The sequence below is a fragment of the Eublepharis macularius genome, chromosome 3 (assembly GCF_028583425.1).
Source record: "Eublepharis macularius isolate TG4126 chromosome 3, MPM_Emac_v1.0, whole genome shotgun sequence".
Taxonomy (NCBI): Eukaryota; Metazoa; Chordata; class Lepidosauria; order Squamata; family Eublepharidae; genus Eublepharis; species Eublepharis macularius.
The window spans coordinates 165026725-165053045 of record NC_072792.1 but is presented as its reverse complement, the minus strand read 5'-3'; the positions used below and the strand labels follow the sequence as shown (position 1 = coordinate 165053045).

At 42.9% G+C, this 26321-nt stretch overlaps 1 protein-coding gene across 1 annotated transcript in view; it reads left to right on the top strand.

The window, feature by feature from the left end:
• Positions 1-26321, top strand: part of CNTN5 (contactin 5) — a 511103-nt gene that overhangs the window by 318576 nt on the left and 166206 nt on the right. Inside the window, exon 11 of the mRNA XM_054973696.1 lies at positions 2981-3131. Within this exon, the coding sequence (XP_054829671.1) occupies positions 2981-3131 (151 nt within the window). The remainder of the gene's footprint in view (positions 1-2980; positions 3132-26321) is intronic.

The window sequence follows — 26321 nt, the reverse complement described above, 5'->3', positions numbered from 1 at the left end:
TGATATGCTACAGATACCCAGCTTTCTTTTGCCTTTTCATCTAGCAATAGCCTATGAAGTCTCTATGCTCACTCTGCCTACTTACTATCCTGTTATGGTGGGAGAGGGGATATAAATGAACAAATTAGGAATTGTTAGTAAGCTTCATATCCTGAAGAGCACAGTGAAGTCCAGCTTTTAGTGTAAAAAAAAATAAAAGGACCTCCCTGGTAGTTTTGAAGGAGTGCCCAAATCCATAGGTTTTGTCATGACTTTGCAATCATTTCAGTCAGGGCTCAAACATGTGTCACCAACTATTCATGTGTAGAAGTTTTGGCAGATTCCTGCAAATTCATCCCTGGGGTCACAGAATCTGTGTGGAAGAACATATTTGCAGGTCTATCCCTCTCCTCAGTGGAGATGCACAGGAGGAAGGAGGAGGAGGAGCCATTGTCCTTCAAAATCCCACCCACCCATGCAATTATCCTACTGTGTGGGCTCCACACATGCCACACAGCTCTTGCCCACCTCTCAGTACTTCCACCACTCTTGGAACTAGTCTTGGGTAAACACTTGGAAAAGAGAGTAGTCTAACCCATGGATATACAATCCCCAGGAACCCTGGGATTGTCAGAAGGAGACGTGGGAATGGAGAGGAATGTAGGAATCCTCAGTGTTCTGAGTACAGAGTGATAACACATCTTGAGTCTGGAACATGAACAATGTTGAATAGGAGAACAGCATCCTGTCGTCTCAGGGTCTCACCACACAGTGAGGCCTGGCACATGCTGTTTAAGTGTCAGGTTTCACACTTTTACCTGGGAGTGGTAGTTTTAAAAGAAACGCTGAATTGTATTGCTGTAGAGAAAGATTCACTCTTTTTGTAAAACAAAGAGTTGGGAGGGAGGGGTGGAAAATAAGCTTTTGGCTAGCTCCTTTAACTCCTTAGTTGCTGCATTAACAGTCTCCTCCCCCCCCCCCCGCTGATTCCACCCAGAGAGGGCAGGGAGGAACAGACTGTGTAGTTCAGCAACCCCTCTGGGTAGAATCTGCCAGATTTTAAAATAAAGAGGGTGGGGGAGACTGTGCAGTTCAGCAACTAAGGAGTTAAGGGCACTAGCCAAAAGCTCCTTTTCTTTTTCAACCCCCCCCCCCACACACACACACAACTCTTTGTTTTACAAAAAGAGTGAATTGTTCTCTATCCAACAGCTCTTTTAAAACTACAGCTCCCAGGTATAAAATTGCAAAAACCTACACTTAAAGAGCACGTGTCACTGTGTGGTGAGACCCTCAGCTTCAGCACTAAACCAGAAGTGAAGGGATGATCCAAAGGTACCTGAAAGCTGCCTTAGACATGGCACACAGCCCTCACTCATCTCTCATTGCTTCTACCTCTATTAGAATGGGTCTTGATTTACACTTGGTGAGGAGAGTAGTCTAACCCACGGTACACAATCCCTGACAGATGTGTCCAAAAATGCATCCCCAGCTGTTTGTGCGGCATGCAGGACCAGGTCAGCACCCAAAGGACCATTTGAACCCCTGAGGTGCTGGCAGGCCTGCTGGAGCCCAGAGTGCTGCCATGTAGGGGCAAGCACAGCTCTTTGGCTTTCCCTTTCCCCTTTCCTTGCTGGCACAGCAGCAGCTTCAGGTAGACACTTGAGATGCTTCTGGCATTCAGGCCCCAAACAGCAAGATTCGAGTGTAGTGGCACCTTAAAGACCAACAAGATTTCCAGGGTGTAAGCTTTGGAGAGTCGAAGCTCCTTTTGTTGGACAGCTGATGTCTTGTATCTGACAAAAGGAGCTTTGACTCTTGAAAGCTTATACCCTGGAAATATTGTTGGTCTTTAAGGTGCCACTGCACTCGAGTCTTGCTGTTCTACTGCAAACCAACATGGCTGCTCACCTGAAACTAGGGTTGCCAGCTCCAAGTTGGGAAATTCCTGGAGATCTGCGGAGGGAAACCTGGAGAAACCTGGAGAAAGTGGGGTTTGAGGAGGGAAAGGAACTTGGCATGGCATAATTCCATAGAGTTCACCCCCCAAAGTAGCCATTTTCTCCAGGTGATCTGATCTCTGCGGCCTGGAGACCAGCTGTAATTCCGGGAGATCTCCAGCCACTACCTGGAGGCTGGCAACCCTACCTGAAACTGATTTTGAGCCCCAAGAAACAGCCCACCCCTAGTCTAACTGGATTTTGTGTGTTATGGGTGGCTGCTATCATCGTGTCCTTTTCTTCACCAAAGAACAGAACAGTTATCCCACTGGCTAAATTTCAAGGAGTTCAGCAGGATGCTAAGCAAACAATTTTGAACAAGATTTATTTAGGGAAAACAAAATTCAAATTCAGGCATGTATGAGAATAAAGCAAATAAACCCTTCTAACTAGCAGATAGATGACATTTATTAAGCTATAAGAAGTAGCTTTATTTAAGTTTCAGGAGAAGTACATTTATGGCAAATAATGTTTAACATCGTCTAGAATGATTTCTCCTGTAATTTAGCTCATTCTACGGCTTCTAAAGAGTCTTCAAATTCTAAAACTCCTGCCCCTTTATTCGTATGTGATACTTTTCAACTAACACAATTTGTCAGAATGTTTAATTGACGACAGGAAGGGATTTTAGTGAATCTTTTTGGACTAGTACACTATTTAATTGTTTTTGTTTAACAGCAATAGAATTTTGTAAGGCCAAAGAAATGAACAATATGTAAAGTGCCAAAGAAGTTAGTGAATTCTTAAACCAAGGCCTGGCTCCAGCCTAACGTTTCTGCCTGCAGAGAGTGACTTTCTCGCTACGCTGCCCCCTCCCCCTGCCACTGAAGCCCAAAATGCGCCCTGAAGGAGAAGATTTTTAAGGGCATGGGGCTGCAGGTGGAGGGGGTAGGTGACAAAATTGTGTCCCACAGGTGGAAATCCTTCAGCCTGTAGAAACATTCAGTTGGATGCAAGCCGGCGATTCTTCCTTAAGACTAAATTATTTCCTTGTAAAACAGCTTCTGCTCCAACATTCCCACTAAGTCAGCTGAAGAAAACCATCATCATTACCATCGGCCAAGAAGTTGCGGTTGAGTGCAAGCCGCAAGCCTCTCCCAAACCAACCATCTCATGGAAGAAAGGAGACAAGGCGCTGAGAGAAAATAAAAGGTCAGATGTCAGTTCATTCATTTTTCCCCCCTTTGACTGTCTGAATGCCTGCAGGAAAGAGATAACGGGCAAGCTCATTTGACCGACAATGGTTGGCTTTAAACGTTTGATATAAATAATCAGCATGTGATGTTTTATTATTTTATTATGCATTTTAGTGGCGTTTTTGGGTAATTGCTGGAATCTGTTTTACAAAGGACAGCGTGATATAAATATTGAAATAAGTTGATTAAATAACTTTCTTTCAATGTAACTGCTGATTCAGTTACATTGTGTCTTTGTGGAAGTGGTGCAATTGAAATATTTTCTTTGTGTCTGGTGGTAGGGTTGTAAGGTCCCTATACCCTCCCAGCCCTTGGGGGGGGGGTGGCTGGCATTTACCAGATGTTTTTTCACCTGTGAATGCAAAGCATGTGCTCCCAGTGCAACACAATGACATCACTTCCTGGAAGTGACATCATTGTGCCGGCAGCAGGCATGTTCCTGCACTTTGCGTTGGGCAATTTCAGCCCATTGGCAGTCAAAGTTGGCCCCTGCTAAGTGCAGAAGTATGCCTGCTGCTGGATACAATGACATTATTTGTGGAAGAGCCATCATCGCATCCACCAGAAAGTGTGCTTGCTGCACACTTGTCCAGGAGTTTCCTTGCCTCCCAGGCCCATTTGCTGTGCCTTCCGCTCCCCCCTGCTGGCCAGGTAAGCAGAGGCTGGGAGCAGAGAATCCCCAGCCCCAAAGGTGGCCCCTTTGAGAGATTTCTGGATTCAGCCAATGGTGCTTCTTCTACTTTCCCAGCTTTTTTGCTAGCTCATACTGATTTGGTATAACACTGGTTGTGGCAGCATTTTTGGCTGCATTGGCTTCAATGCTAGGGTGGAATTAGAGAGCAGTATTGGTGTGATTTATGTTGTATAAGACTGTTGGGTCACTGGATTATTTTTTTTAAGTGACAAGAATTGACTAGGAAGGGCTGTACCATGCAATTTTGCGGAGCACATAGCTTGTCTTTTTATGTTCTGGAAATTATCTTGAGAAATTTAGGTTAGTTCAAAACCAGGTTATAAATGAGCGGGAGCACTCCCAAGTTCTTCAGCAGCCTGATTCAGGCTGATCTGGGCCAGATTTGAGATGACTTGGGCCCAATTTGCACCCAAATCAGACCGAATCAGGCCCAATTTGACCCCCTTCTGGAGCACGAGAGCACTCCCAGGGTGGCATGTGACCCGTGTGATGACATCACTTCCCAGAAGTGATGTCATTGCACAGGCTGGGACTGCAGAAGCGCTCCACACGTATGTGTGAGGGAGATGAGGAAAGGTAGGTGCTGGACCTCCAACCTCCCACCCTGGGGGTTGGGTGACTTGGCAACCCAAGGTCAGCACCTCCATGGGAACCTTATGGACATTGCCTTGAGTTCCATTATGGAAAAAAGAAGGGATATGAAGCAATAAGTGGTTGAATCCAAGAGTTCCATTTCACTAACTGTGGAGCTTTCCTCCAAGACAAGAAACCTTCCATTTGTGTAAGGAATTTTCTACCAGGCAACTCATTCTTGGGCTAGAGCAAGGGTCCTGGTACTAGTGGGAGGGTTTGCTAATTGCAGAACACATGAACTCATGAAGCTGCCTTACGCTAAATCAGACTGTTGGTCCATCAAGATCCATAGTGTCTACTGAGACTCTTTCACTTCACCTGTTACCTGATCCTTTAACTGGCGATGCTGGAGATTGGACATGGGACCTTCTGCATGCCAAGCAGATGCTCTTCCACTAAGCCATGTCTCCTCTCCAAAAATGTTTGGATCTAAACTAAAGTCTATGCAGGCGTCCTATATGATGTAAACTGCTTTGGTTCCCCATTACGGTCACAAGCAAGGTATAAATAACATAAATAAATAAAACAAATACATATTCCGGGAATATATTCAAAGTGCTGTTTTTTGAACAGTAAAGATTTCCTGTGGACTCCATGGCAAAGTTAGAGAGCTAAGCGTGGTGCGGTTTTTGAACAATTAAGAACTTTTGATGGCTGGCGGCCTTCCAGAACATTTGAATATCTTCTTTCAGAATTATGGTTTGTCTTTGGGAGAATTGCTAACAAAAGGGCTCTTGCTGCCAAGCCCTTAATTAAAAACAGAATAAAGGATTCAGCTCCATGTGGCAGCTGTCCAAGCAAATAGAAACTCACCTTGGTTCACACAAAAATTGACTGAATTACTTCTCTGAGTTGTCTTATGAAGGTGGCTTTTCATGGCATTGAAATTTCAAACAATGAGAGTAATAAGAGCAGAATTGTGATTGCTTGTAATAATAAAAAATTATGGTATCTGAGCAGAGGGTGAAAATATGGTCCGGCATGGACTGTGGATCAACCTCATAGGTAAGCAGCTCCCACTAAGGGGCACACCTGTGTGTGTTTATTGAATTATTTTTATATTATTTAAATTTAAATTGGTTTTAAAAATGCTTTACATTTTAATGTATTAATGTTTGCTGTCTTGGGGACCCTATTTGGGTAGAAAGGTGGCATACAAATGCTTTGAATAAATAACATTTTAAATAAAGAAACCGGTTCCTTTTTTTGTTTGTGTATAATCCTCTTTTTCACTGGGACTCAAGGCAGATTTCACAGAGTAAGTCAACACAATCAACCAGGTGGGACATCCAAAATATATATCCTGCCTCTCCAGAGACCTGCTTTAGGTGGCTTACAACTGAAACACTAAAACCAAACCACTAAAAATGCAGCCATTAAAAAAAGCAAAGACATACACTGAGCAGCCTAAAATGATACAGATAAAACAGTGCTCAGGCTGGAATCAGACCATAAAACAGCTAAAAGAGATAAAACCCCACATGCCATTCCTTATTCTGGTAGACTTCTCTGTGAATTCAGAAATATTACAGTGGTTGGATAACAACCCCCTGGTGATGTCACTACCTGGGTCTGCACCAGTCTCTTCTGTATACCTCCAGAGGACACAGAGCCGACATCACTACCTCCTGATACCCTCCATCAACAGTGCAGTCCTAAGAAGAGTTACTCCATTCTAAGCCCATTGAGTTCATAGACAATGTTAGTCCTTCAGTAGCTCACGACAAAAGCCGCCTCTATAATGTTTCAGTCAATGTACTTGCAAAATTAAAGGTGAAAGCCATTTTTAGCAAAGCATTGTTCTTCAGTTCTCTCTTTTTTCATACACTATCTTCTCCCTATTGGACTTTCACTCCAGTTCATTATTTCTATTACACGACCATTAATTAATAGTGATAATAAAATCATCCCAAACTACTCTAGCCAAGGAAATTCTTATTAAGGTTCTGTTATTACTTACTTTGTTCACTCTGCAGAAGAAGAAAAAAGGCATTTTAATTTTCTGCTTTTAGATAACAAAAAAAACACACACATAGCTAATTTCAGCAAGATGTGTCTTTAACGTAAGCGGATTTGCTTTGGTTTATTTGCCTTTTGTGAAGGTAAATGGCATCACACCATGATTATTCTGATTTCAGTATTAGGGATTTAATTGTATAGCTGTCCACAAGTTGATTTCTAACATTCAAACATTAATTTGTGGTCCACCAATGAACATGGCCCTAGGGATTCAATCAGTTTCTTCTTTAACAGCTTCCCCATATTACACTTTACTCAGGGCCGGCGCCACTATTGAGGCAGTGAGGCAGGGGCCGTGGGTGTCATGGGGCAAAAGGGGGCACCGGGGGTGGAGGCGCGCATCCCACACCACCGCCAGCCACCAGCCAGCCCTGCGCCGCTGCCACCACCACCACCGCCAGCCCCCGGGTGGGCGCAGCAGCCACGGGCCAGGGACAACAGGTGGCTGGGGTGGCATGTGGCACGCGAGTGGCCTCCTCGCTCCGCCCCAGCCACCTGCCAGCGGCACTGCATGATGACATCATCACGCAGTCCTGGCGCCGGGGCTGACTGTACTTCCAAACATTATTAAATGTGGGTTAGTTTGAAAGCAAGTTTGCTAGATTGGCACTACTTAATTCAGTAAATGAAAGATCACTGGGAGATCTTTCACTCAACTTATTTAAAATGGCCAGAAGGTTGAAGGTTTTTTTAAAAAAAGATTTCTAAACCCCAAACTGAGACTCTTTCCCAGTTCCAATATCTGCATAATATTTATCAGAAGGTTTCCAGATGTCTACCCAGAAACCATATCTATCCCTTCAGATGCTCTAAAGAAGTAAGAGACAATGTAATCCTGAATCCTTCACTTGTTCCTTTCCTAGCCTCTTTCATTTCCACTGCCTCCTGTAGCAATTAAGGATATGCTCATGGATATTAACTAATGAGAATCCAAACAGCATCCACCCTTTTCACCGATATGTGCAGGGACAAGTCTTAATGATTCTGGGGTGCTGGGCAAAAGTCCTGGATGGGGCCCCAGAATCACTGCCACCCCTGTTGCCCCTTCTACCAAGAGACAAGGCAGGGGTGTAGCCTTCACATCATGCATGGTGGGTGGGAGCCACCACTGCTGCTGGAAGCCAGCTACCCAAGCCCTATGCAGGGCAGGTGCAAACAGCAACAGGGGTCCACTCTTCCTTTCCCCCATGCATAGGGGGGGGGGGCGCTGGGGCATAAAATGCTGATTTATTCTGATAAGGCAGAGGTAATGCTGGTTGGGAGGACACTATGCTGCCCAATTTTGATGGAGTCCAGCTGACACTCTCTGATTCAATACAGAGTCTAGGAGTTATGCTGGGCCCAGCATTACAACTGGAGAAGCAAGCCTATGCAGCTGCAAAACAAAACTGCTTCACCTAGCCTGGCAGTTGGCTTCACCTAACCTGGCCCTACCTTGACTTGGCCAATTTGACCACATGGATTCATCCCATGGTTACCACAAGGCTAAAGTACTGTAATACATTCTACATGGCTCTTCCATACAATTCAACTTGGATGCTCCAATTGGTACAAACAAAATTCAGGAACCCGATTACTAGCAGGTACCAGGCAGAACATGCCTGCCACGCCCATCCTGTAGTCATTCCATAGGTTACCAGTCAGCTACAAAGATCTATTCAGGATAATGGTTATCATCTACAAGTCCCTTCGTGGCCTAGGACCCACGTACCTATTGGACCATCTATTATGTTCCACCACAGCCACTTCAGCCATCTTCACAGAAACTTTTTAAGATTCCCCCATGCAAATTGGTAATATCTGCACCCGCACACTCATCTACATTCTCTGTGGTAGCTCCCACTTTGTGGAAAACATGAAAAACAGATATGTTCAGGAGGGCATTCTTGTAATGGAATTGATCTGAAGTGGGACAGAATGGGTCCAGAAGGGCACCTTTATATGGGAGTGCGGAGTGGGTTGCCTGTACCTTTGTAATTCCACATTCTGCATTGCTTTCACTGTGCTTGCCTGCGAAGTTTACATTGTCAATAAAAGAGAAACCAAGGAATGACAGTTTTAATTTGAAGTTACTAGAGAGAACCAAAGCCAAAGTACAGATGCCAGGTCAAAGAGTAGAAATGAGAACTTTGAAGTAATATTTAATCTGAACCCTGAACTTCACAGTTCCTATTATGAGTCACAAAATTACACCTCCTCTCATGCTGACATTAAGACCAATTTCCAGATCACAAAAATGCAAAGTGCGAAGTAATATAGAAAGAAGCCCCCAGGCACTCCTGTGATGTACTCCTTTACCATTTTAATTATTTTCAGAAATTGATTCTACTCAGCCATTGAATCTTCTCCCTATTTTCAAGTGCTTATTCCCTATTTTGTTTCTTTCTTCAGATTTCTCCCCCTTAAATATTGAATATCAAGCAAAAACTAGTCTAATGAATAAAACAAATAACAATTACACTCTGCAGTTCTGTGACTTGAAAGATAACCTCCAACTATATAGTGCCCTGCTGATTTCTGCCTTCCTTTGCATCTCGGGCTAATTACTGGTTCAGCTAACAGGTTATAAATTCTCATTCTAACTATGGCTCATTTGACACAGTGGCAAAAAATGGCTAGCTAATTTTCTCTCTGTGAACTCCGCGTAGGCAGGCCTCCAAATGCCATTATTTGCTTAAAGTCTTTCTTTGGTTAAGCCCTCCCCGATCCCGACTATTACCTTTTGTGTTGCTTATCCCTAACAGAAACTTACATCTACTATATGTAAGAATTTAAACATCTGAAGACACGCTATCGATTGATTTCTCCACACCTCCAAGTGTGATGATTTAATTATCATAATGCACCCAAGAGGCAAATTTCAAAGAAAATTTGGGGGAAAGGAGTGGTGGCGAATTTTGTAAGAGTTTTTTTTTTAAAAAAAAACTTCCATTGAGAATTGTGAAGTTCCTGCCTTTTGAAAAACATAAATCATAGTCTAATTTAGCTGTGGCAGTTCATAATGGGAATTAGAGATTTGGATATAAATTAGAGAAGGGAAACAATGACAACCTTGTCTGTGTAATAAAAACAAATTGCAAGATCATTTTGTATATAAAAAAGGAAGTTTGCTCAATAGCCTGCAATTATATTAATTGGCTGTATTAGTGTACGTGCAACATAGATTTTGAAGTGACTAAGGGAGTTATTTTTTTTATCAGATCCTCTCTTTTAATTAGAGCGCACAATTTTCTTTTCTGCCATAGCCCAGCCCCGTGGCAAATAGTTTACTAAACAATAAAAATAGTAATATAATGAATGACACCGACACAACTAGTTAAATTTTCGGTGGGAACAAAAATCAAGAGCTTTTCTTTATATATCATCTGTAGGAACTTTAAGACAAAAGCATCCATTATGTTAGATGTGTAGTTACTTGTAACAAAATGGTAGCATGTCACATGTTTTATATTACTAGACATTATCTTGGAAAAGTGAGGACAATGTTTCATGACTGTCAAGGGAGTGTCCAGAGGGACAAAATTCTGGGAACTCCGGTAGCCCTTGAATCTCATTGAGGAATACAAGAAGGACCGCCAATCAATGAGAGTCAAAGGCGGGGACACCGGTGGGTGCCTTTGATAAAACCATAGTATTTGCAGTGATTCCTAGAGTGTCACTTCCAGGTTTTCCCTGAAAGTGACATCATGCTAATACCCAACAGTGATTTCCCTCTTCCTATTTAGAGGGGTATATTCTTAATTTAAATTAGCAGAGTTAGCAGAAATGCACATTGGACATAATGAGAACACACACACACTCTCCAGTGCTTATTTCTGTAAAATAGTTTACTACATAAAGGATTAAAAATAGGGTTACATTGGTAGAAAATAAGAAATGGCTAATGGCTAACTAGCTACATCTTTGCTAGCTTCTGAGCTAGACAGAGACTGAACTCAGACTGGCTCAGACTGAACAAAGAGCAATAAAACTAGTATATCTTTCCTAGCTAATTGCCCCCCCCCCCATAAAATGGCTGCCCAATAGAGAATTCCAATTCTACTTCATTAGGAATAAAGACTTCACTTTCTATGGCAGGAAACTTAACTTGATAGCTAAGTGGTTATATGCAAATATACTTTCTAGCTAAGTAACACAAACAACAGTTTAACTCTTTCATGACTGAAGTGAAAACACTCGCTAATTCCCAACACTGTTGGCCACCAGAGCTGTGACAAGAAACAGGACCTGGGGCAGGGACCTGGGATCCCTGAATACAAGTCATTCACTTTGCTTTCATCTGATGTTTGGGCTGGGTTTGGATGACATGGGGAGTGGCCCAGAGGAATCTTTGGCCGATTCCAGATGACTAACCTTAAGGCGCTTCATGCCGTCCTCTTCCGGATCGCGACGGGGAAAATGCGAAAAATCGCGTTTCCTCGCGCGAGTTTTGCGCGACGACGCGTGAAACTCGCGCGAGGAAACGCGATGTTTCGCATTTTCCCCGTCGCGATCCGGAAGAGGACGGCATGAAGCGCCTTAAGGTTAGTCATCTGGAATCGGCCTTTGTCTGGGTTTGATGGCGGTTCTTCACTGACCTGCAGGGCTGCAGTTTGCAGCAGCAGTGGAAGCTGCCCAGAGTCTCCCACAGCATCTAAGAGCAGAACCACAAGTGACAAAAGGCACAGATTGGACACTTGTCTGCTTCCCTCAAGTTTTGATGGGAAATGTAGGCAACTTGGCGGAATGTTGGACAAGTGACAGTTGAAAAGTCCATTGGACAGCAGTCAGAGAGCGAAGCTGCGAGACCAGGATGCCTACATTTCCCATCAAAACTTGAGGGAAGCAGACAAGTGTCCAATCTGTGCCTTTTGTCACTTGTGGTTCTGCTCTAATTCTGTCCTGAGAGAAACAATAGAATGCTTGTAATGGATTTGATGTTTTTTTTTAAAAAAACCACTCATTTGTTGTGTGGCAAAGGGTAAACAGTTTGTGACAAGGTAGAATTGTGTTTTCCTTTCCTTCCTTAATAGCTTAAAGTACTTTCATGTTTCAGCATCAGAGGGTAGACAATTGCCATCACATACTGCAAGTATAATCCCTGCAAATTGAGTGAATGGTAGTTGATCGTTGTAATATATGGATCAGATCTGTGAAAATGGAAAGAGTAAACATTTGAGGGAGGGCCATCTGAGTTTCATCGGTGGTGGTAGTGGAAAGCGCTGTCAAATTGCAGGTGACATATAGCGACCTTGTAGTGTTCAAGGCAAGAGACAAACAGAGGTGATTTGCCATTGCTTATCTTTGTATGGACTTCCTCAGTGGTCTTCTAACCAAATGCTAACCAGTGATAACCCTGCTTAGCTTCCGAGATCTGATGAAACTGGGCTAGCTTGGGCCATCCAGGTCAAATAACAGTAGAGTGAGAAGACTCACTGCAGGCTTCCTAAAGGAAGTTGAAGAAGCCAGCACTTTGAAAGGTCCACATCATCCCATCCATTGTGCCTGTTAGGGCTCTAGTTCAGCCACTTCCCATCCTAGCCATCAATCTCTATTGCTTAGGCTAGAGAGAGAAGAGAAAGCAATTGAACACCTTTCCATCATGGGATACCATCAGAGAATTGTTGGGGAGGGGCAGTTCTGAGCTAGCACACTACCAAATCAAAGTGACAAATGGTCATAGGAGCTCTTATGAATTAACAGTATGTCACATGAACTAAAAAAATGGAACATTGATTCCTATATCAAACATCTCTTGGTGGTCCCTGGCCCCAAAGAGGTCTGTCTTGCTTCAACCAGGACTCCTGGCCCTGGCTCCCACCTGGTGGAATTCTCTTCGGAGACCCGGGCCCAGCAGGGATTGTTATATTTTTGCTGGGCCTGTAAGACAGAGATGTTCTACTTGGCATATCGTGGGCCATGAAACCAGCCTCCTACCATGGAGGCGGTTTACCCCCAGTTCTGTTAACATCTAATAGTTGTCCATCTGGTCCCACGGATTACCGTTTTGGTTGTGCAATATGTGTGCTGCTGTCTTTTAGAAATTATATTTTTATTGACATTTTTATCTGGTTTTAAATTAACGTGTTTATGTATTTTATATATGTTGTATTCTGCTGTGAGCCTGTACACGAAGAGAGCAGGTTAGAAATAAATTAATAATAATAGCAATAACCACAACAACAATATCATCAAGCCTAGACCTAAATCCACACTGGCAGCCTGCTTCTCGATCATATTTACTGTATTTTCATTTATATTTTTAAATAGTTGTAAGCGTCCTTAGGAGCCAGTCTTTGACTGATAAACAGAGTGAAAAGGAAGAAAAGAAGAAAATAAAACAAACAAATGTAGGTGTGCACTGTGTAATAGTGGTTTGTGCGTTGGGCTCAGATCTGGGAGACCTGGATTCAAATAGCTTTTCTGCTTGCTCCCTGGATGACTCCAGGGCAGTAGACTTGCCAACCTCCAGGTGATAGCTGGAGATCTCCCGGAATTACAGCTGATCTCCGGGCAACAGAGATCAGTTCCCCTGTAGATAATGGCTGCTTTGAAGGGTGAATTATGGAAGGGTGGGATTATATCTTACTGAGCGCCCCCCCTTCCCTGAACTCCACCCTCTTTGGGCTCTGCCCCCCAAATCTCAAGGAATTTCCCAACCTGAACCAGGCAACCCTACAAGGCAGGCATATTTTTTCACCCCAGATTACTCTATAGGTTTATTGTTCTGTGAGGACAAAGTGGAGAGGGGAAGAAAGATGTTAGCTTATTTGAGTTCCCATTGGGGAGAAAAGCAGGGTGTAAAATATCCAAAATAAATAACAAAACAACTCAATAGGAAGCATGTAAAGGGTGGCAGTGAATATTGAGTGCAGCCACAGTTTAGAGAATTACATGGTTTCTTCCGTATACCAGGTAGGACTTTGGAATATGGCAATTCGCATGGGTACTCGATGTATTGTCGAAGGCTTTCACGGCCGGAGAACGATGGTTGTTGTGGGTTTTCCGGGCTGTATTGCCGTGGTCTTGGCATTGTAGTTCCTGACGTTTCGCCAGCCGCTGTGGCTGGCATCTTCAGAGGTGTAGCACCAAAAGACAGAGATCTCTCAGTGTCACAGTGTGGAAAAGATGTAGGTCATTTGTATCTTGCTTGCTTCAGTGAGATATAATTCCACCCTTCCATAATTCACCCTTCAAAGCAGCCATTATCTACCCCCACCCCTCCTGAGTAGATACAAATGACCTACATCTTTTCCACACTGTGACACTGAGAGATCTCTGTCTTTTGGTGCTACACCTCTGAAGATGCCAGCCACAGCTGCTGGTGAAACGTCAGGAACTACAATGCCAAGACCACGGCAATACAGCCCGGAAAACCCACAACAACCACAGCATGGGTACTCCTTAAATGTACTTTAAAGCTTAAGTCCGCTCTTGCAAAAATTCCATGAACCCATCCCAGAACTTTTATTGGCACCTCACTGGCCACAGATGAGTCTACCCCATCCTTCCTCCTGTTTTTCTAGCATTTTGCTTAATTCTGATTTCATGCATCAGTACGTTCTGAACAATCTCTGTCTCTGAGCGCATCATGTACTAATTTTTTCTCTGACAGCCTTGTAATGGGAATTTGAACAGCTATTGTATTTTGCTTGTTGGAAATGGTGTGTCTTTGCATGTGAAGCTCTTCCTATTTTTTTTTCCCATAGGCCCATTTCTCTAATCTCGCTTCAGTGTAGGGATCTCTCCTTTGTAAAAAATCAATTGATTTGTTGGAATGGCTTTGTATTAGGGAAAATGCATGCGTAAAAATTTCCCCCAAATTCATATATGACATCATGAACGTGTCACCTGTCGATTAAAGCATGATTGAATGCACCTGTTTTGAACTAGATCCAAAGGACAAAAAGTTTGACTTCTGCATAGGGTTTTTTTCTCTTTTTTGGCCATCCAGTTCCAACTGACTTGTAGCAACCCCATAGGATTTCCAAGGCAAGAGATGTTCAGAGGTGGTTTGCCATTGCCTGCTTCTGTGTAGCAAATGTGGACTTCCTTGGTGGTCTCCTATCCAACAACTAACCAGGGCTGACCCTGCTTAAACTTAGACTGCCCTGGGCTATCCAGATCTGTTTTCATGTTTCCTATTCATTTCTACTCCTTATTCCGCATACATATCCTATGGGCAGTCATGTTGCAGGCACTCCTCCCAGCCATATTTTAGTCTCTGAAAAGGTACGAGGTGGAAGAGAGGAAAGGCTGAAGTGTCTCTTCCCACCACACCTGTCTGTGGAACAATATGGGAGTAGAAAGTACTTTTAAAGGCAAGTCCTCCATCGCATATCTAACACAAGTCAGATTGGCGTTTCCCTGACTCACATCAGATGTCCAGGTAACGAGGACCTCTGACCACAATTACAAATCATTGGAGCACCTGCTAAAGTTTCCAAAAGAAAAGAACAAATAAAAATTTTACAGAAAGGCCACATAAATTCTCATTGTTAAAATAGTGGAGGGATTCGAACACTGCTGTCCTGACCAGAGATACACCTTTTTACACTGTTTGGCTTAGAAAGCCATCTCTCTTCTTAGGATGGCACTGTCAAATCCACATAACATTAAAAGAGCTGTAGAACGGAATAAATAGATGGATATTTTGGGCATTTGAGTATGGCACAATCAAGGTAGTCCATAAATTATTTTACTTATTTCCAGGTTCGAAGCCATGCTTTGCCATGGAAGCTGCCTGGATGACCTTGAGTCAGTCATACTCTCTCAGCATAACCTACCTCACAGGGTTGTTGTGAAGATAAAATAGAGGATAGGAAGGTGATGTAAGCTGCTTTGGGTCCCATTGGGGAGAAAGGTCGGGAATGAATAAATAAATAAATAAATAAATAAATAAATAAATAAATAAATAATATTTTTGCCTGAGAAACAACTATCTTGTTTGGGTTTTGCTGGAAAAAATCTTTCAGGTTTGCTCTATGATTTTGAGAGCCTGTTGGGTAGGATTTTTTATAGTCCTCCTGGCCACAGAAATCTGTTCACAAGGAGCTGTGAAGGAACTCCCAAGTGTTAAAAGTTTTTTAAAAATATTATAGCTTCAAGGAGCAGTGCTGTGAAGCTCCTCAAATATTTCTAGCAAAAACAAAATATAGAGATGCACTTGAGAAGGACCCTCTAGAGTAGAGATGGGCATGAACCGAAACACGAACCAAAGTTCGTGATGAACCAGGCCAGTTTGTAGTTCGCGAACCCGTGGTTTGTCAGAGCCCATTTCTGACAAACCACCATGAACTTTAGGTTCCTGAACTTTAGGTTCGGTTTTTTGGGTTCATCACTGCAGACAGCCTGACACCGATCAATCAGTTTCCTAGACAACAGGAGATGGACTTCCTGCAGACCTCCTGCTGACCCAGAAGTAGCCTTCTGCTGGCATGGAAGTAGCCTTTTGCTGATCCAGAAGTGACGATTTGCTGACCTGGATGTGACATTTTGAGGAACCAAACACACCGGTTCATGAACCAGGGTGGATTCATGAAAGTTTGTGGTTCATGGTTCGTGAAATGTGATGAACCACGAACCACATGGTTTGGTTTTTTTCTGGTTCGTGCCCATCTCTACTCTAGAGAGTTCTGCCAAAGACATGTATTGGGCGGGATACCCATAAATCAGTTCTACGAGCAGTGGTGTTTTTTTTCTAGCACAAGAAACTTTCTTCTGCCAGCTGAAAAGCCACTTGCTCCAGGGAAGACTCCTTGTGCCAGAAGAAAAGGCCACTGGGACCCAAGCCACCAAGAACTTCAGAACAATGCTGGACTTTGCAACACAAGAATTATCAGGCATACTTTGGAAGAACCATCAGAATTGTATTACCAAGCAAAGGAGGCCACCCCCCTGGAGTCCTTATTATTTAACTCTTTGAAGTTTTAATTGTATCTTGACTTTTGTCTCCTGCATCAAGTTTTACTTTTGCCTGATGCTCAGATAAATGCATATGCCAGGAGGCGCAATCCCAATTCCATAGTTAACAGAACCCCTGGTGTGTAATAAGATAACTTGGAGGGAAAAAATTATAAACCCTGGCAGCTAGTGCGGCAGATGAGTTCCTATTTATTAAAAATCATTTCTTCCTTAGCATGGGGCCACTTGTTCTGTCGGAAGTAATTTTCCCAATATACTTAATGAAAGAATTTTCATTGCATAAACATAATATTAAAAAGAAGTAATTCACACACATCCGACTGAACCCCAGAGTGCAGAGAATTGTCTGAGTGAAATTGACTGTGCACAGAACAGATGATGCAGTCCTCTTGCGGCAAAATACTGCTGAATAATTGGGAAATACTCTAAAAATACCTACTTTGATTTCTACAATTTGGACAGCTTCATTAAACTGTTGACAATTTACTGGCTTTGCTGGCTGGGGAAGAGTTAGTTACCATGTAGTTATGAGAAATGTAATTGTGTTTGAGATTTTTCTGAGCCATAAGTGTGCTTTGATATAAGGCTATAACAATTTTTTTTGTATTTGCATTTATCTATATCCCACTTTGCTCCTCAGTTGGGAACTCAAAACAGCTTAGAACATCATCTTCCCTGCCTCCATTTTCCCACAACGACCCTGTGAGGTAGAGCAGACTGAAAGCATATTACTAACCAAAGGTCACCTGGTGAACTTCCACACTAAAAGTGGAGATTTGAGCTGGGTCTCCCAGGTTCATAATCTGACACTCTACCCACTATGTCACATTCTTTAACAATTAGAAATTCCTTTAATTGTGATTGAATATTTTTTAAACATTGGGGTAATTTATTACCTAGTAACACATTTGAAATATGTTGAAATAAAACCAGAAGCATTTCTCGTGTTAGATACATATCAAATGATATAGGAGACCTAAAAGAGCAAAAAAAAAAATCCTGGCAGAAGACCTTTATTCTCACAGGTGGGTGAGTGATTGGAAAGGACAGTTGATGTTCTGACAATCTAACAACACTCAGAGGAAGGCTCGGAAAGATTGTATTTATAGATTATCATCAATAAGTTGAGCATTTTGATCTTAGCACAAGAAAGACTTTGATCAATAGCCTGTGTTTTAGACAAGAAAATCTCAATGCACTAAAGTTACCAAGGCAATTAAAGAAGTTTAGGGGCATTGAATCTTGGAAAAATCTTCAGGCTAACAATGGTTCACTGTCATAATCTCAGTGGAAAGTCGACTTGATCTAATTATATACATATATAAATATATATATATTTAAAAAACCTGCAGTCACAGAAGACTGAAAAGGAAATGGGGGGAGGGGGAATCAGACAATGTCAGTTTAACTGCCTGTTCTATGATTTGAATGATTTTCCAAAAGAAAACAGAACATTTTGAGGAAAAACAATCAGAGATCCTATTGAAAAGATGGGAGTAATCTTCTTTTCTCTTTTACGGAGCATCATTAATTGAAAATCAACATCTCTTTTGAATCACCTGGTTAAATGAAAGTATAGGCTAACCATGGAAAGTAAAGAGTAAAAATTACGAGCTGCCTCGTGGTCATACAAATTAGGTTACGTACGGCTGGATCCAATGACTCCCTCACTACCACTAATTTCAGTTAGTGGCAAAGAGCCGTTGGATTCAACCCATTGTTTGGATGAAAACATTTCCATCTGCTTCATGGAGCATGAAGATGACAGCCCATAGTAAACATTAAAGAAAAAGTCTTGTATCCTATGAACAACTTTCATTTACATTAGATAGTTTCAGCCATGGAGCACAGTTTCCCCTCTGCTAAAACTTCAATTTGCGCATAATCAATGTTTTTCAATGGGCCCTTGTATAAAGGGATAACTTAGCAGAAGAGGAAGTGTGGTCCACTCCATGGCACAGACATCTAGCATCCACAGAATTCATTCATGGGACCCAAGCCACTATCTTTATCCACTATCTGTTGACTAACACAAAAACACAAGGAAATCCCTGCTGGGTCAAATGAATCTAGTCCTACTTGTTTTCCAACGTGGCCAATCAGATGCTCCCAGGAAGCCAGTAATCAGGGCTCCAGTGCTTCACTGAGTGGCCGTCACTAATTCAGAGTGTGTCACATTGTTTTGATACTGGCTTGAATCCAGTGCTTTGGAAATTCAAAGATAAATTTAGTGCAATTTTATTTTATTTATTTATATTTCAATTTATATACCGCCCATCCCAGAGGCTCTGGGCGGTGAACGGTTTAAAATCGATAAAAACAAAAAACAAAAAACAACAATACTAAAATCAATATACAAAACAATAATGAAATAAATTAACCAAGTGCAATGGTGGGGAGAACCCTCCCCCACCCCAAAGGTGGGAGGCCGACATGGCACCGCCCCCTTCAACCACCGAACGCCTGGCGGAACAGCTCTGTCTTACAGGCCCAGCGGAACAATAATATGTCCCGCTGGGCCCAGGTCTCCATTGACAGAGCGTTCCACCAGGCTGGGGCCAGGACTGAGAAGGCCCTGGCCCTGGTTGAAGCAAGGCAGGCTTCCTTAGGGCCGGGGACCACCAGTAAACATTTATCCGCTGATCGAAGCAGTCTCCGGGGAACGTACAGGGAGAGGCGGTCCCAAAGATAGGTTGGTCCCAACCCGCTCAGGGCTTTAAAGGTAAGAACCAACACCTTGAACCTGATTCGGAATTCAACCGGAAGCCAGTGCAGCTGGCGCAGGACAGGTGTGATATGTGACTGGTAAGATATACCAGTCAGGACCCGCGCTGCAGCATTCTGGACCAATTGTAGTTTCCGGATCAGGCCCAGGGGTAGCCCAGCATAGAGTGAGTTACAGTAATCTAGCCTGGAGGTGACCTTTGCATGGATCACTGTAGCCAGGTCCTGGGGCGTCAAGTAGGGAGCAAGTTGCCTGATCTGACGAAGATGGAAAAATGCAGACTTGGCAACCACTGTGACCTGGGCCTCCATCGACAGGGAGGCATCCAGGAGCACGCCCATCCAGGGCAGGGAGCATAATTCCCATTACACAAGACCTTGTGCAACACCTAGCTCTTTCCTCCCTGTATGTTGTAGAGCCGAGAAATTGGTTTCACAAGATATTGCAAGTAGGGATACAATAATTTTGATACAGAATAAGCTGCTCCCATGACCTTTTTCTCGCATTTCCACTTGTGCAAGAGCTCTAACACAAAGGGAAATTATGCACTGGGTCCAGCCCAATGGCTATTAACTTGTGCCTTCTGTTAACTGCTACAGGGTTAGGGTTAGGGTTAATGTTAGGATGGATAAACCTGCACTGGGGCCACTTAGGTGGGTAATAGAATTTGGGGGTTGTTTTGCTGCCATCATACAGTGGCCAGCTGACGTTTGGCTGCATTTTTCACTTCTTTCTTATGAAAGTTACTCAAATCCAGACTTGTCTCAGGATTTGCCCTTGCCATGAGAACACAGATAGGTTCGTCATTATTAGAAGACTGTACTGTGAGATTAGTGAAAAGTAGATTTCCAAGTTTAATCAAATCAAATGTATTCTCTGGTCCTGCTCAGGATGAAAGCATGGGCTTAGAGTTGTGCTTTTGTACCAAGACAATGGAGTAAATGAATTTCTGGACTTTTCTGGCTCAGTGGTAGAGCACCTGCTTTGCATACAGAAGGTTTCAGGTTCAATTCCTGGCATTTCCAGTTAAAAGAATCAAATAGTAGGTAATATGAAAGACCTCTGCCTCAGACCCTGGAGAGCTGCTGCTGCTGCTCACAGGAGATGATATTAACCATGATAGCAAGGTATAAAGCAGCTTCCTACGCATTTGGTGATCTTGGATAATATAGTTCTTGATGGCTACCGCTGTAGCACTTAAATGGGAACCTCCATGTACAGACCAGAATACCTCTAAATATCAGACCTTGGAAACAAACAATGAAGAAGACCATGTGCTGATTGTGACTGCCCAGAGGCACCCATCCGGTTGCTGTTGGAAAAGGACTTGATCAATGGTTCCCAAACTTTTTCAGGTCACCACCCCGTTGGTTCCATAAACTTATCCCCAGTGCCCCCTACAGAATAATAATAATATAATAACATTTGATTTATATACCGCCCTTCAGGACAACTTAATGCCCACTCAGAGCAGTTTACAAATTGTGTTATTATCCCCACAACAAAACAACCTGTGAGGCTGAGAGAGCTCCAGAGAACTGTGACTAGCCAAAGGTCACCCAGCTGGCTTCAAGGGGAGGAGTGGGGAATCAAACCCAGTTCTCCACATTAGAGTCTCGCACTCTTAACCACTACACCAAACTGGCTCTCACACCAAACTGGCTCTCTGAACCCTATAAAAAGCATTATTCAGAATTGTGGTTTGTGCAGCCCACTAAGGAAGATGATAATAAAATTCAAAACAGTAACAATTAATTGCAATTTTATTTCAAAATCCAATTAAAATGTTTTAGTTCAATTAATTCAACAAGATTAATGAACTCGATCCAGTAATACCAAAAACTTGAAAAATGACAGAGTCAAAAACACACACAGTTACAACAGTTTCTCAAAATGAGGTATACTGCTCTGGTGGTGTGTTTACCAAAAATTCTGATACCTTCCACCATATTTCACTAAAATGCAGAGGAAGAAACTTGAAATGAGGGAGGTGTTTCACTCTAGGCTCTGGCCTGGTCGATTGTAAATAAACGAACAACATGTTCAGAGGGGCTCACCTCCTGCCACTCCTTTACCCCTTAGTATACCCCTAGGTAACTCTACCATGCCCCAGGAGTTAGTACCACCCACTTTAGGAACAACTGGACTAAATAGACTCTTGGTCTGATACAGCAAGACGAGTCTTACATTCCAGTAACAGGCTACATTTTCTGCAAAAAAGAAAATGCAAGGCAATCAGTTTTGTTAATCAAATAGTAGAAAAGAGTATCTCTTGATCTAGTTTGTAAACCATGATCTAGACTCTAATTTCCTGCAGTTGGGAAGAGAATGACATGAGCTTGTTTATAAACAGCACCGGAAAGATTGGGAATTTAATTAAACGTCTCTCCGTGAATTTGATTGCTCTGGTACATCTTCATCGGCTGTGATTTATGAACAGGGAAGGGCTCAGGGGAGCTATTTACCAATTTTGATTCATTTTATTCGTGTCATTTTAGCTGGCAAAATTCATATTAAAAAAAACCAACAACAACTTCAGGCACAGCTCACAACAATGAAACAGGCTCTGATGTTAAATCACAGCCTAGTTGGGCTCAGCACGCAAGGTGAATTCTGATCCAGCATTGCTAGAAGAGATGCCTAAATGTGAAATTAAGTCAAGGAATACTTAATTATAATGTACGCACCAAAGGGAGAGGCTATTTGGAAAAGAGGTTGGCATTCTGTGGGACCTCTTTTGCAGAAGCAGGAATATCCTGCAAACACTCCTTTTCTCACTGGTCTTGGTGGGTGAAATTCCCTTTTGAAAAATGAAAGAGGCATTTTCAGTACAGTTATTTAATGAGTGGGACACTGATCACAAACTCTGGTGATCATGGGGAGAGGAGTCGGTATTAGAGGTGAGCATGAACCAAAATATGAACTGAAGTTCATCATGAACCGGGCTGGTTCATGGTTCATGAACCAGCAGTTCATGGGAGCTCATTTCTCACGAACTGTGATGAATTTTAGCCCAGTTTGTTTGGTTTATATTTCAGTTAGTCACTGCAGTCATCCTGGTGCCGATCAATCAGTATTCTAGGCAATGGGGGAGGGATGGACTCTCTGCAGACCTTCTGCTGACCCAGAAGTGACATTTTCAAAAACTGAATGAACTGGTTCACGAACCAGTTCATTCAGGGCAAGTTCATGAAAGTTCATCGTTCATGGTTCGAACCACAAACCACACGGTTTGGAATTTTCCCGGTTTGTGCCCATCTCTAGTTCCCATTCTCTAATTATTTGGAGAAAATTAGCTTAAAGGAATCAAAGCAAGTGAAGGTATGACAGACACCCCCCCCTTCACTCCCCCATTCTGAGACAAATTTTACCACCAAAATCCAAGTTTGTCTGCTTTGGCTGAGCAGCCCCAAGGAGCATGTCCCTATTTGTGGTTTGAAAGTTTACTTTGTCCTACCCTGAGAAGCAGTTATAATTTCGGCTTTTTAGCTCAGCCCAGAAAGCTGGCTAATGAAGAGGAAATCAGGGAGGAGAGGGGAGAAAGCAATTTTGGGGAAGGCTATAATTACCAGTCTCGAAGACGGAAGTCCATAGAGGCAGCAATGAAATAAACAGCATTTCATGGAGAGAAGAGAAGGCCCAAACAGATTTGGGTGTGTATGAAGGGGGCCCAGAACACACACACACACACACGGGTGGCCAAGGATTCCAGATATAGAGCAAAATGCTCCCTGGGGCAAGCTGATGTTTTCGGCCACAAAACAATAACTTGATGGGTTTCCCAGAGGTGTCTAATACCTCAGGTAAATGGTGCTTGGTGACCCTGTGACTGCCGGATGGGAAAAGCTACCAGGTTTGGTGACTAGTGTTAAGTGTTGCCTAATTGGGGTAAATGGGTGAGGGGAAATGAGGCTGGGCATTGATGGGATTAGAGTTTCTTGGGAGACCCATTGTCCTAAATTATGTGTGTCTTTGGGGCATGGAGGGAGCCATTAGTCAGTAAGGTGCTGTAACTCCCCTTCTAAAATATTTTGCTAGGCTAGTACCTGGCTGACATCCATTTTGTTTCATTTCAGGCCAGGCAGTGCCTTGTGCTTATGATATTTGAGGGAGGGTGTTTATGGTTTCATATCTATAAACTGCCTCTGCTCCCCATGGGAGGAGGGTCTGACTGCTAACAGGAGGGGTGAGAAAGAATCAGCAAAGCCATGATTGAGGTTCTATTAGATATTGTCTGTGATGCCATCCTTGATTATGATATTACTGCCTTCACCATTCCTGCACCATTTTTGTGAATACTGTATATTTGCAGTATTGCACAAACCTTGTGTGTTCTTTTTTAAAAATGGAAATGACATATTGGCTCATTGATCTTGGCCCCCAACAGGATTGCATTTGCAAGTTTACTTTCTTTATACACTGTCTCCACCTCACATTGGAATGTCAGGATGTTCTTTGTGATCCCATACAAACATGGAGAGCTGACATCTCCTTGCTCTTATGCAGCATTTTTTTTAATCCCAGAGAGGAAACACATGTCTGTGTGTTCTTGGTTGCTTTAAAATTTCCTAACCTGTGTGCATAAGCCTATGATTTAGTGTTTGCCTTCTAGAGGTGCCAGATGCAAGCCTCTGTGTTCATTGCATAACTCTGCCTAACTTGCATGGGGTGCTGGGAACCTGTTCTGACCGTCTGCTTATGAAGACCTCTTCCTCTGCTCTGCATGTGAGTGGTTTAATTGCCTGTGAAATTGGGAGACTTCCACCTCTCTGAAATGCTGCTGCCTGTGAACTTCACCCCAACTGGATGGTGAAATTCAGAGGTATGCTCAGGAACGTCTTTTGCCTTTAATTGCCTATTAAACAGGAGTGCCTTCTCCTTTCTGCCAGAGATGTGGCAGGGAGGATCCCTCAGTAAAGAATCTGAGAATTTCATGCCAGTGAAGCTGAAACAACAACTGCAGTTAGAAATAAATGAAGAACAACAATAGTGAATAAAATATTAAAAAGTCCAGTAGTACTTTTAAGACTAACCAACTTTATTGTAGCATAAGCTTTCGAGAACCACAGCTCTCTTTGTCAGATGCATGTTCGTCAGATGCATCTGACGAAGAGAGCTGTGATTCTCAAAAGCTTATGCTACAATAAAGTTGGTTAGTCTTAAAGTTGCTACTAGACTCTTTACTATTTTGCAGCTACAGACTAACACGGCTCTTCTGGAATAGTGAATCAAATTATTAATGAACAAAGCCAAATCCGCATCCAAATCGTTTTGCTTGCCCCTCACTATCCAGAGGTGGAACCAATTACAATGTGGGGCATGGAGCAGTTGTAGGCTCTTCTAGCCTGTAGCTCTGAGTTTGCCATCTTTGATTTCAGCTAATTCTATCATGTTCCGCTTTCCTCCATTGCTGTGCTATATGGATTGCTCTATTCTTCGTCTTCTTTTGTTCTGTATTTCTGCCACAGTTGTTTCTCAGTTTTCTTTGATTAAGCTATCAACACATTTCCTCTGAATTAATTCTCCCTCTGGCATCCTCACACTATATTAACAACATCACACACATGCTCTAATGCTGTCTTTTCAGGAGTTTCTCGGGTAGGGGCAATAGCTATCTGATGCTTCCTAGAAGAATTATTCTTTGGGGGCAGGATGAGGCTTGGTTCCAGTGAAGACCGTAATAATTCGATTGCGCCTAAATAGGGAAAAAATGATAATTCAAACAAAGCAACAGGATTTCTTGTTTACTGAGGTGAAGGAAGTTGAACAAATCCTTCTAGTCAGTCAGTATCTTTTATTGGCATTCAATAAAAAAAAATAACACTGAGAAAGATAAACCAAAAGATACAAGATCAGCTGGCAGTAGAATTAATAAAATTTACTATATAAAAAAGACACTTTCTCATTCCAAAGTCATACCTTCTTTCTGTATCAACTCCAAGCTCTCTTCTTGAAAAGAAATCTCTCAGATAAAGCACAGAGATCTTCCTTTAGTCATCACCAGACCCCTCCCCTGCTGCCTGTTGGTAAATTACCAGTCTCCTACGTTCCAGAAGATTCCCTGAAATGTTGATTATGTGCGGTTCCTGGAGACACAGAAACTCTGAATTAGCATCCTCTTAGTCTCATAAGCAGAAGGCTAGCTAGAAGAACTTTTGCCTGTTTGTGAAGGTAGTTTTAGTTTAACCTCTGAATGTTACCAGGGTAAAAATTAAAAATACACCTTGAAAAGTTGCAGTTTTTATTCCCTACACTGCCTGTTTGGCCCTTCCATATAAGATATGTTTCTTCTGCTGGCCATCATGAAGAGGGGGGCATTGTGATTAGAGATGGGCACAAACAGAAAAAAAACCCAAACATGATGTACGTTGTTCATTGCTATCCACGAACAGGGACTCACAAGCAACCACGAACATGGCCCTGCTTATGAACACGTTCGTGGTTGGCTGTTCGTGGGGGCCAGCAGGCTCTCCTCCAGCCATCATCCAAGTCAAGATCCCTACCACACCACTCCCAGAAACCTGACCTGAGCAGGCAGCAGGAAAGGTACCAATAATAAATAATAGCTTGGCCCAGAGCCTGGCAGCAGCCCTGGAACTTAAAAGAGTAGATCCCTATCCCACCACACACACAGAAAATTCAAGTTCCCATGCACTCGCTCTATCAAAATGCCAACAGCAACTGTCTCTCCACTGTCTGCAAAGTCAGACCTGGGAGCCCCCCTCCCCCTTGGTCTTTGCTCCCTTGTTGTAACGAATTTGGAGCTCCACACTTGAAAGGAAGACCTGCCTATCAAGCTAAATTGGGCTTAGATTGGGGTTTCCAGGGCAACAGCAGGAGTTCAGACAGAGTTCAGACAATCCCTGCCTAAGTTGCCAAGGGAATCGATTGCAGGTACCAGACTGTATGGCTTGACAAACAGCAATGAACAGCAATAGAGGCTTGCAACAACCACCTGTTCGTTTAGAATGGGGCCTCACGAACAGCTTGTTCACAAACAGCAGATTGGACTGTTCTAGGCTTTTTTTTGTTCGTATTGCTGTTCATGCCAATCTCTAATTGTGATACACAGGAAACTGAGCCAGGAGTTCAGCTTGGAAGCCAGTAGCTCTGCTGGTACACTGGAAAGGTTTTGGAGTTTCTGACCACAGGATCTGGTTCAAGTTCCCGTG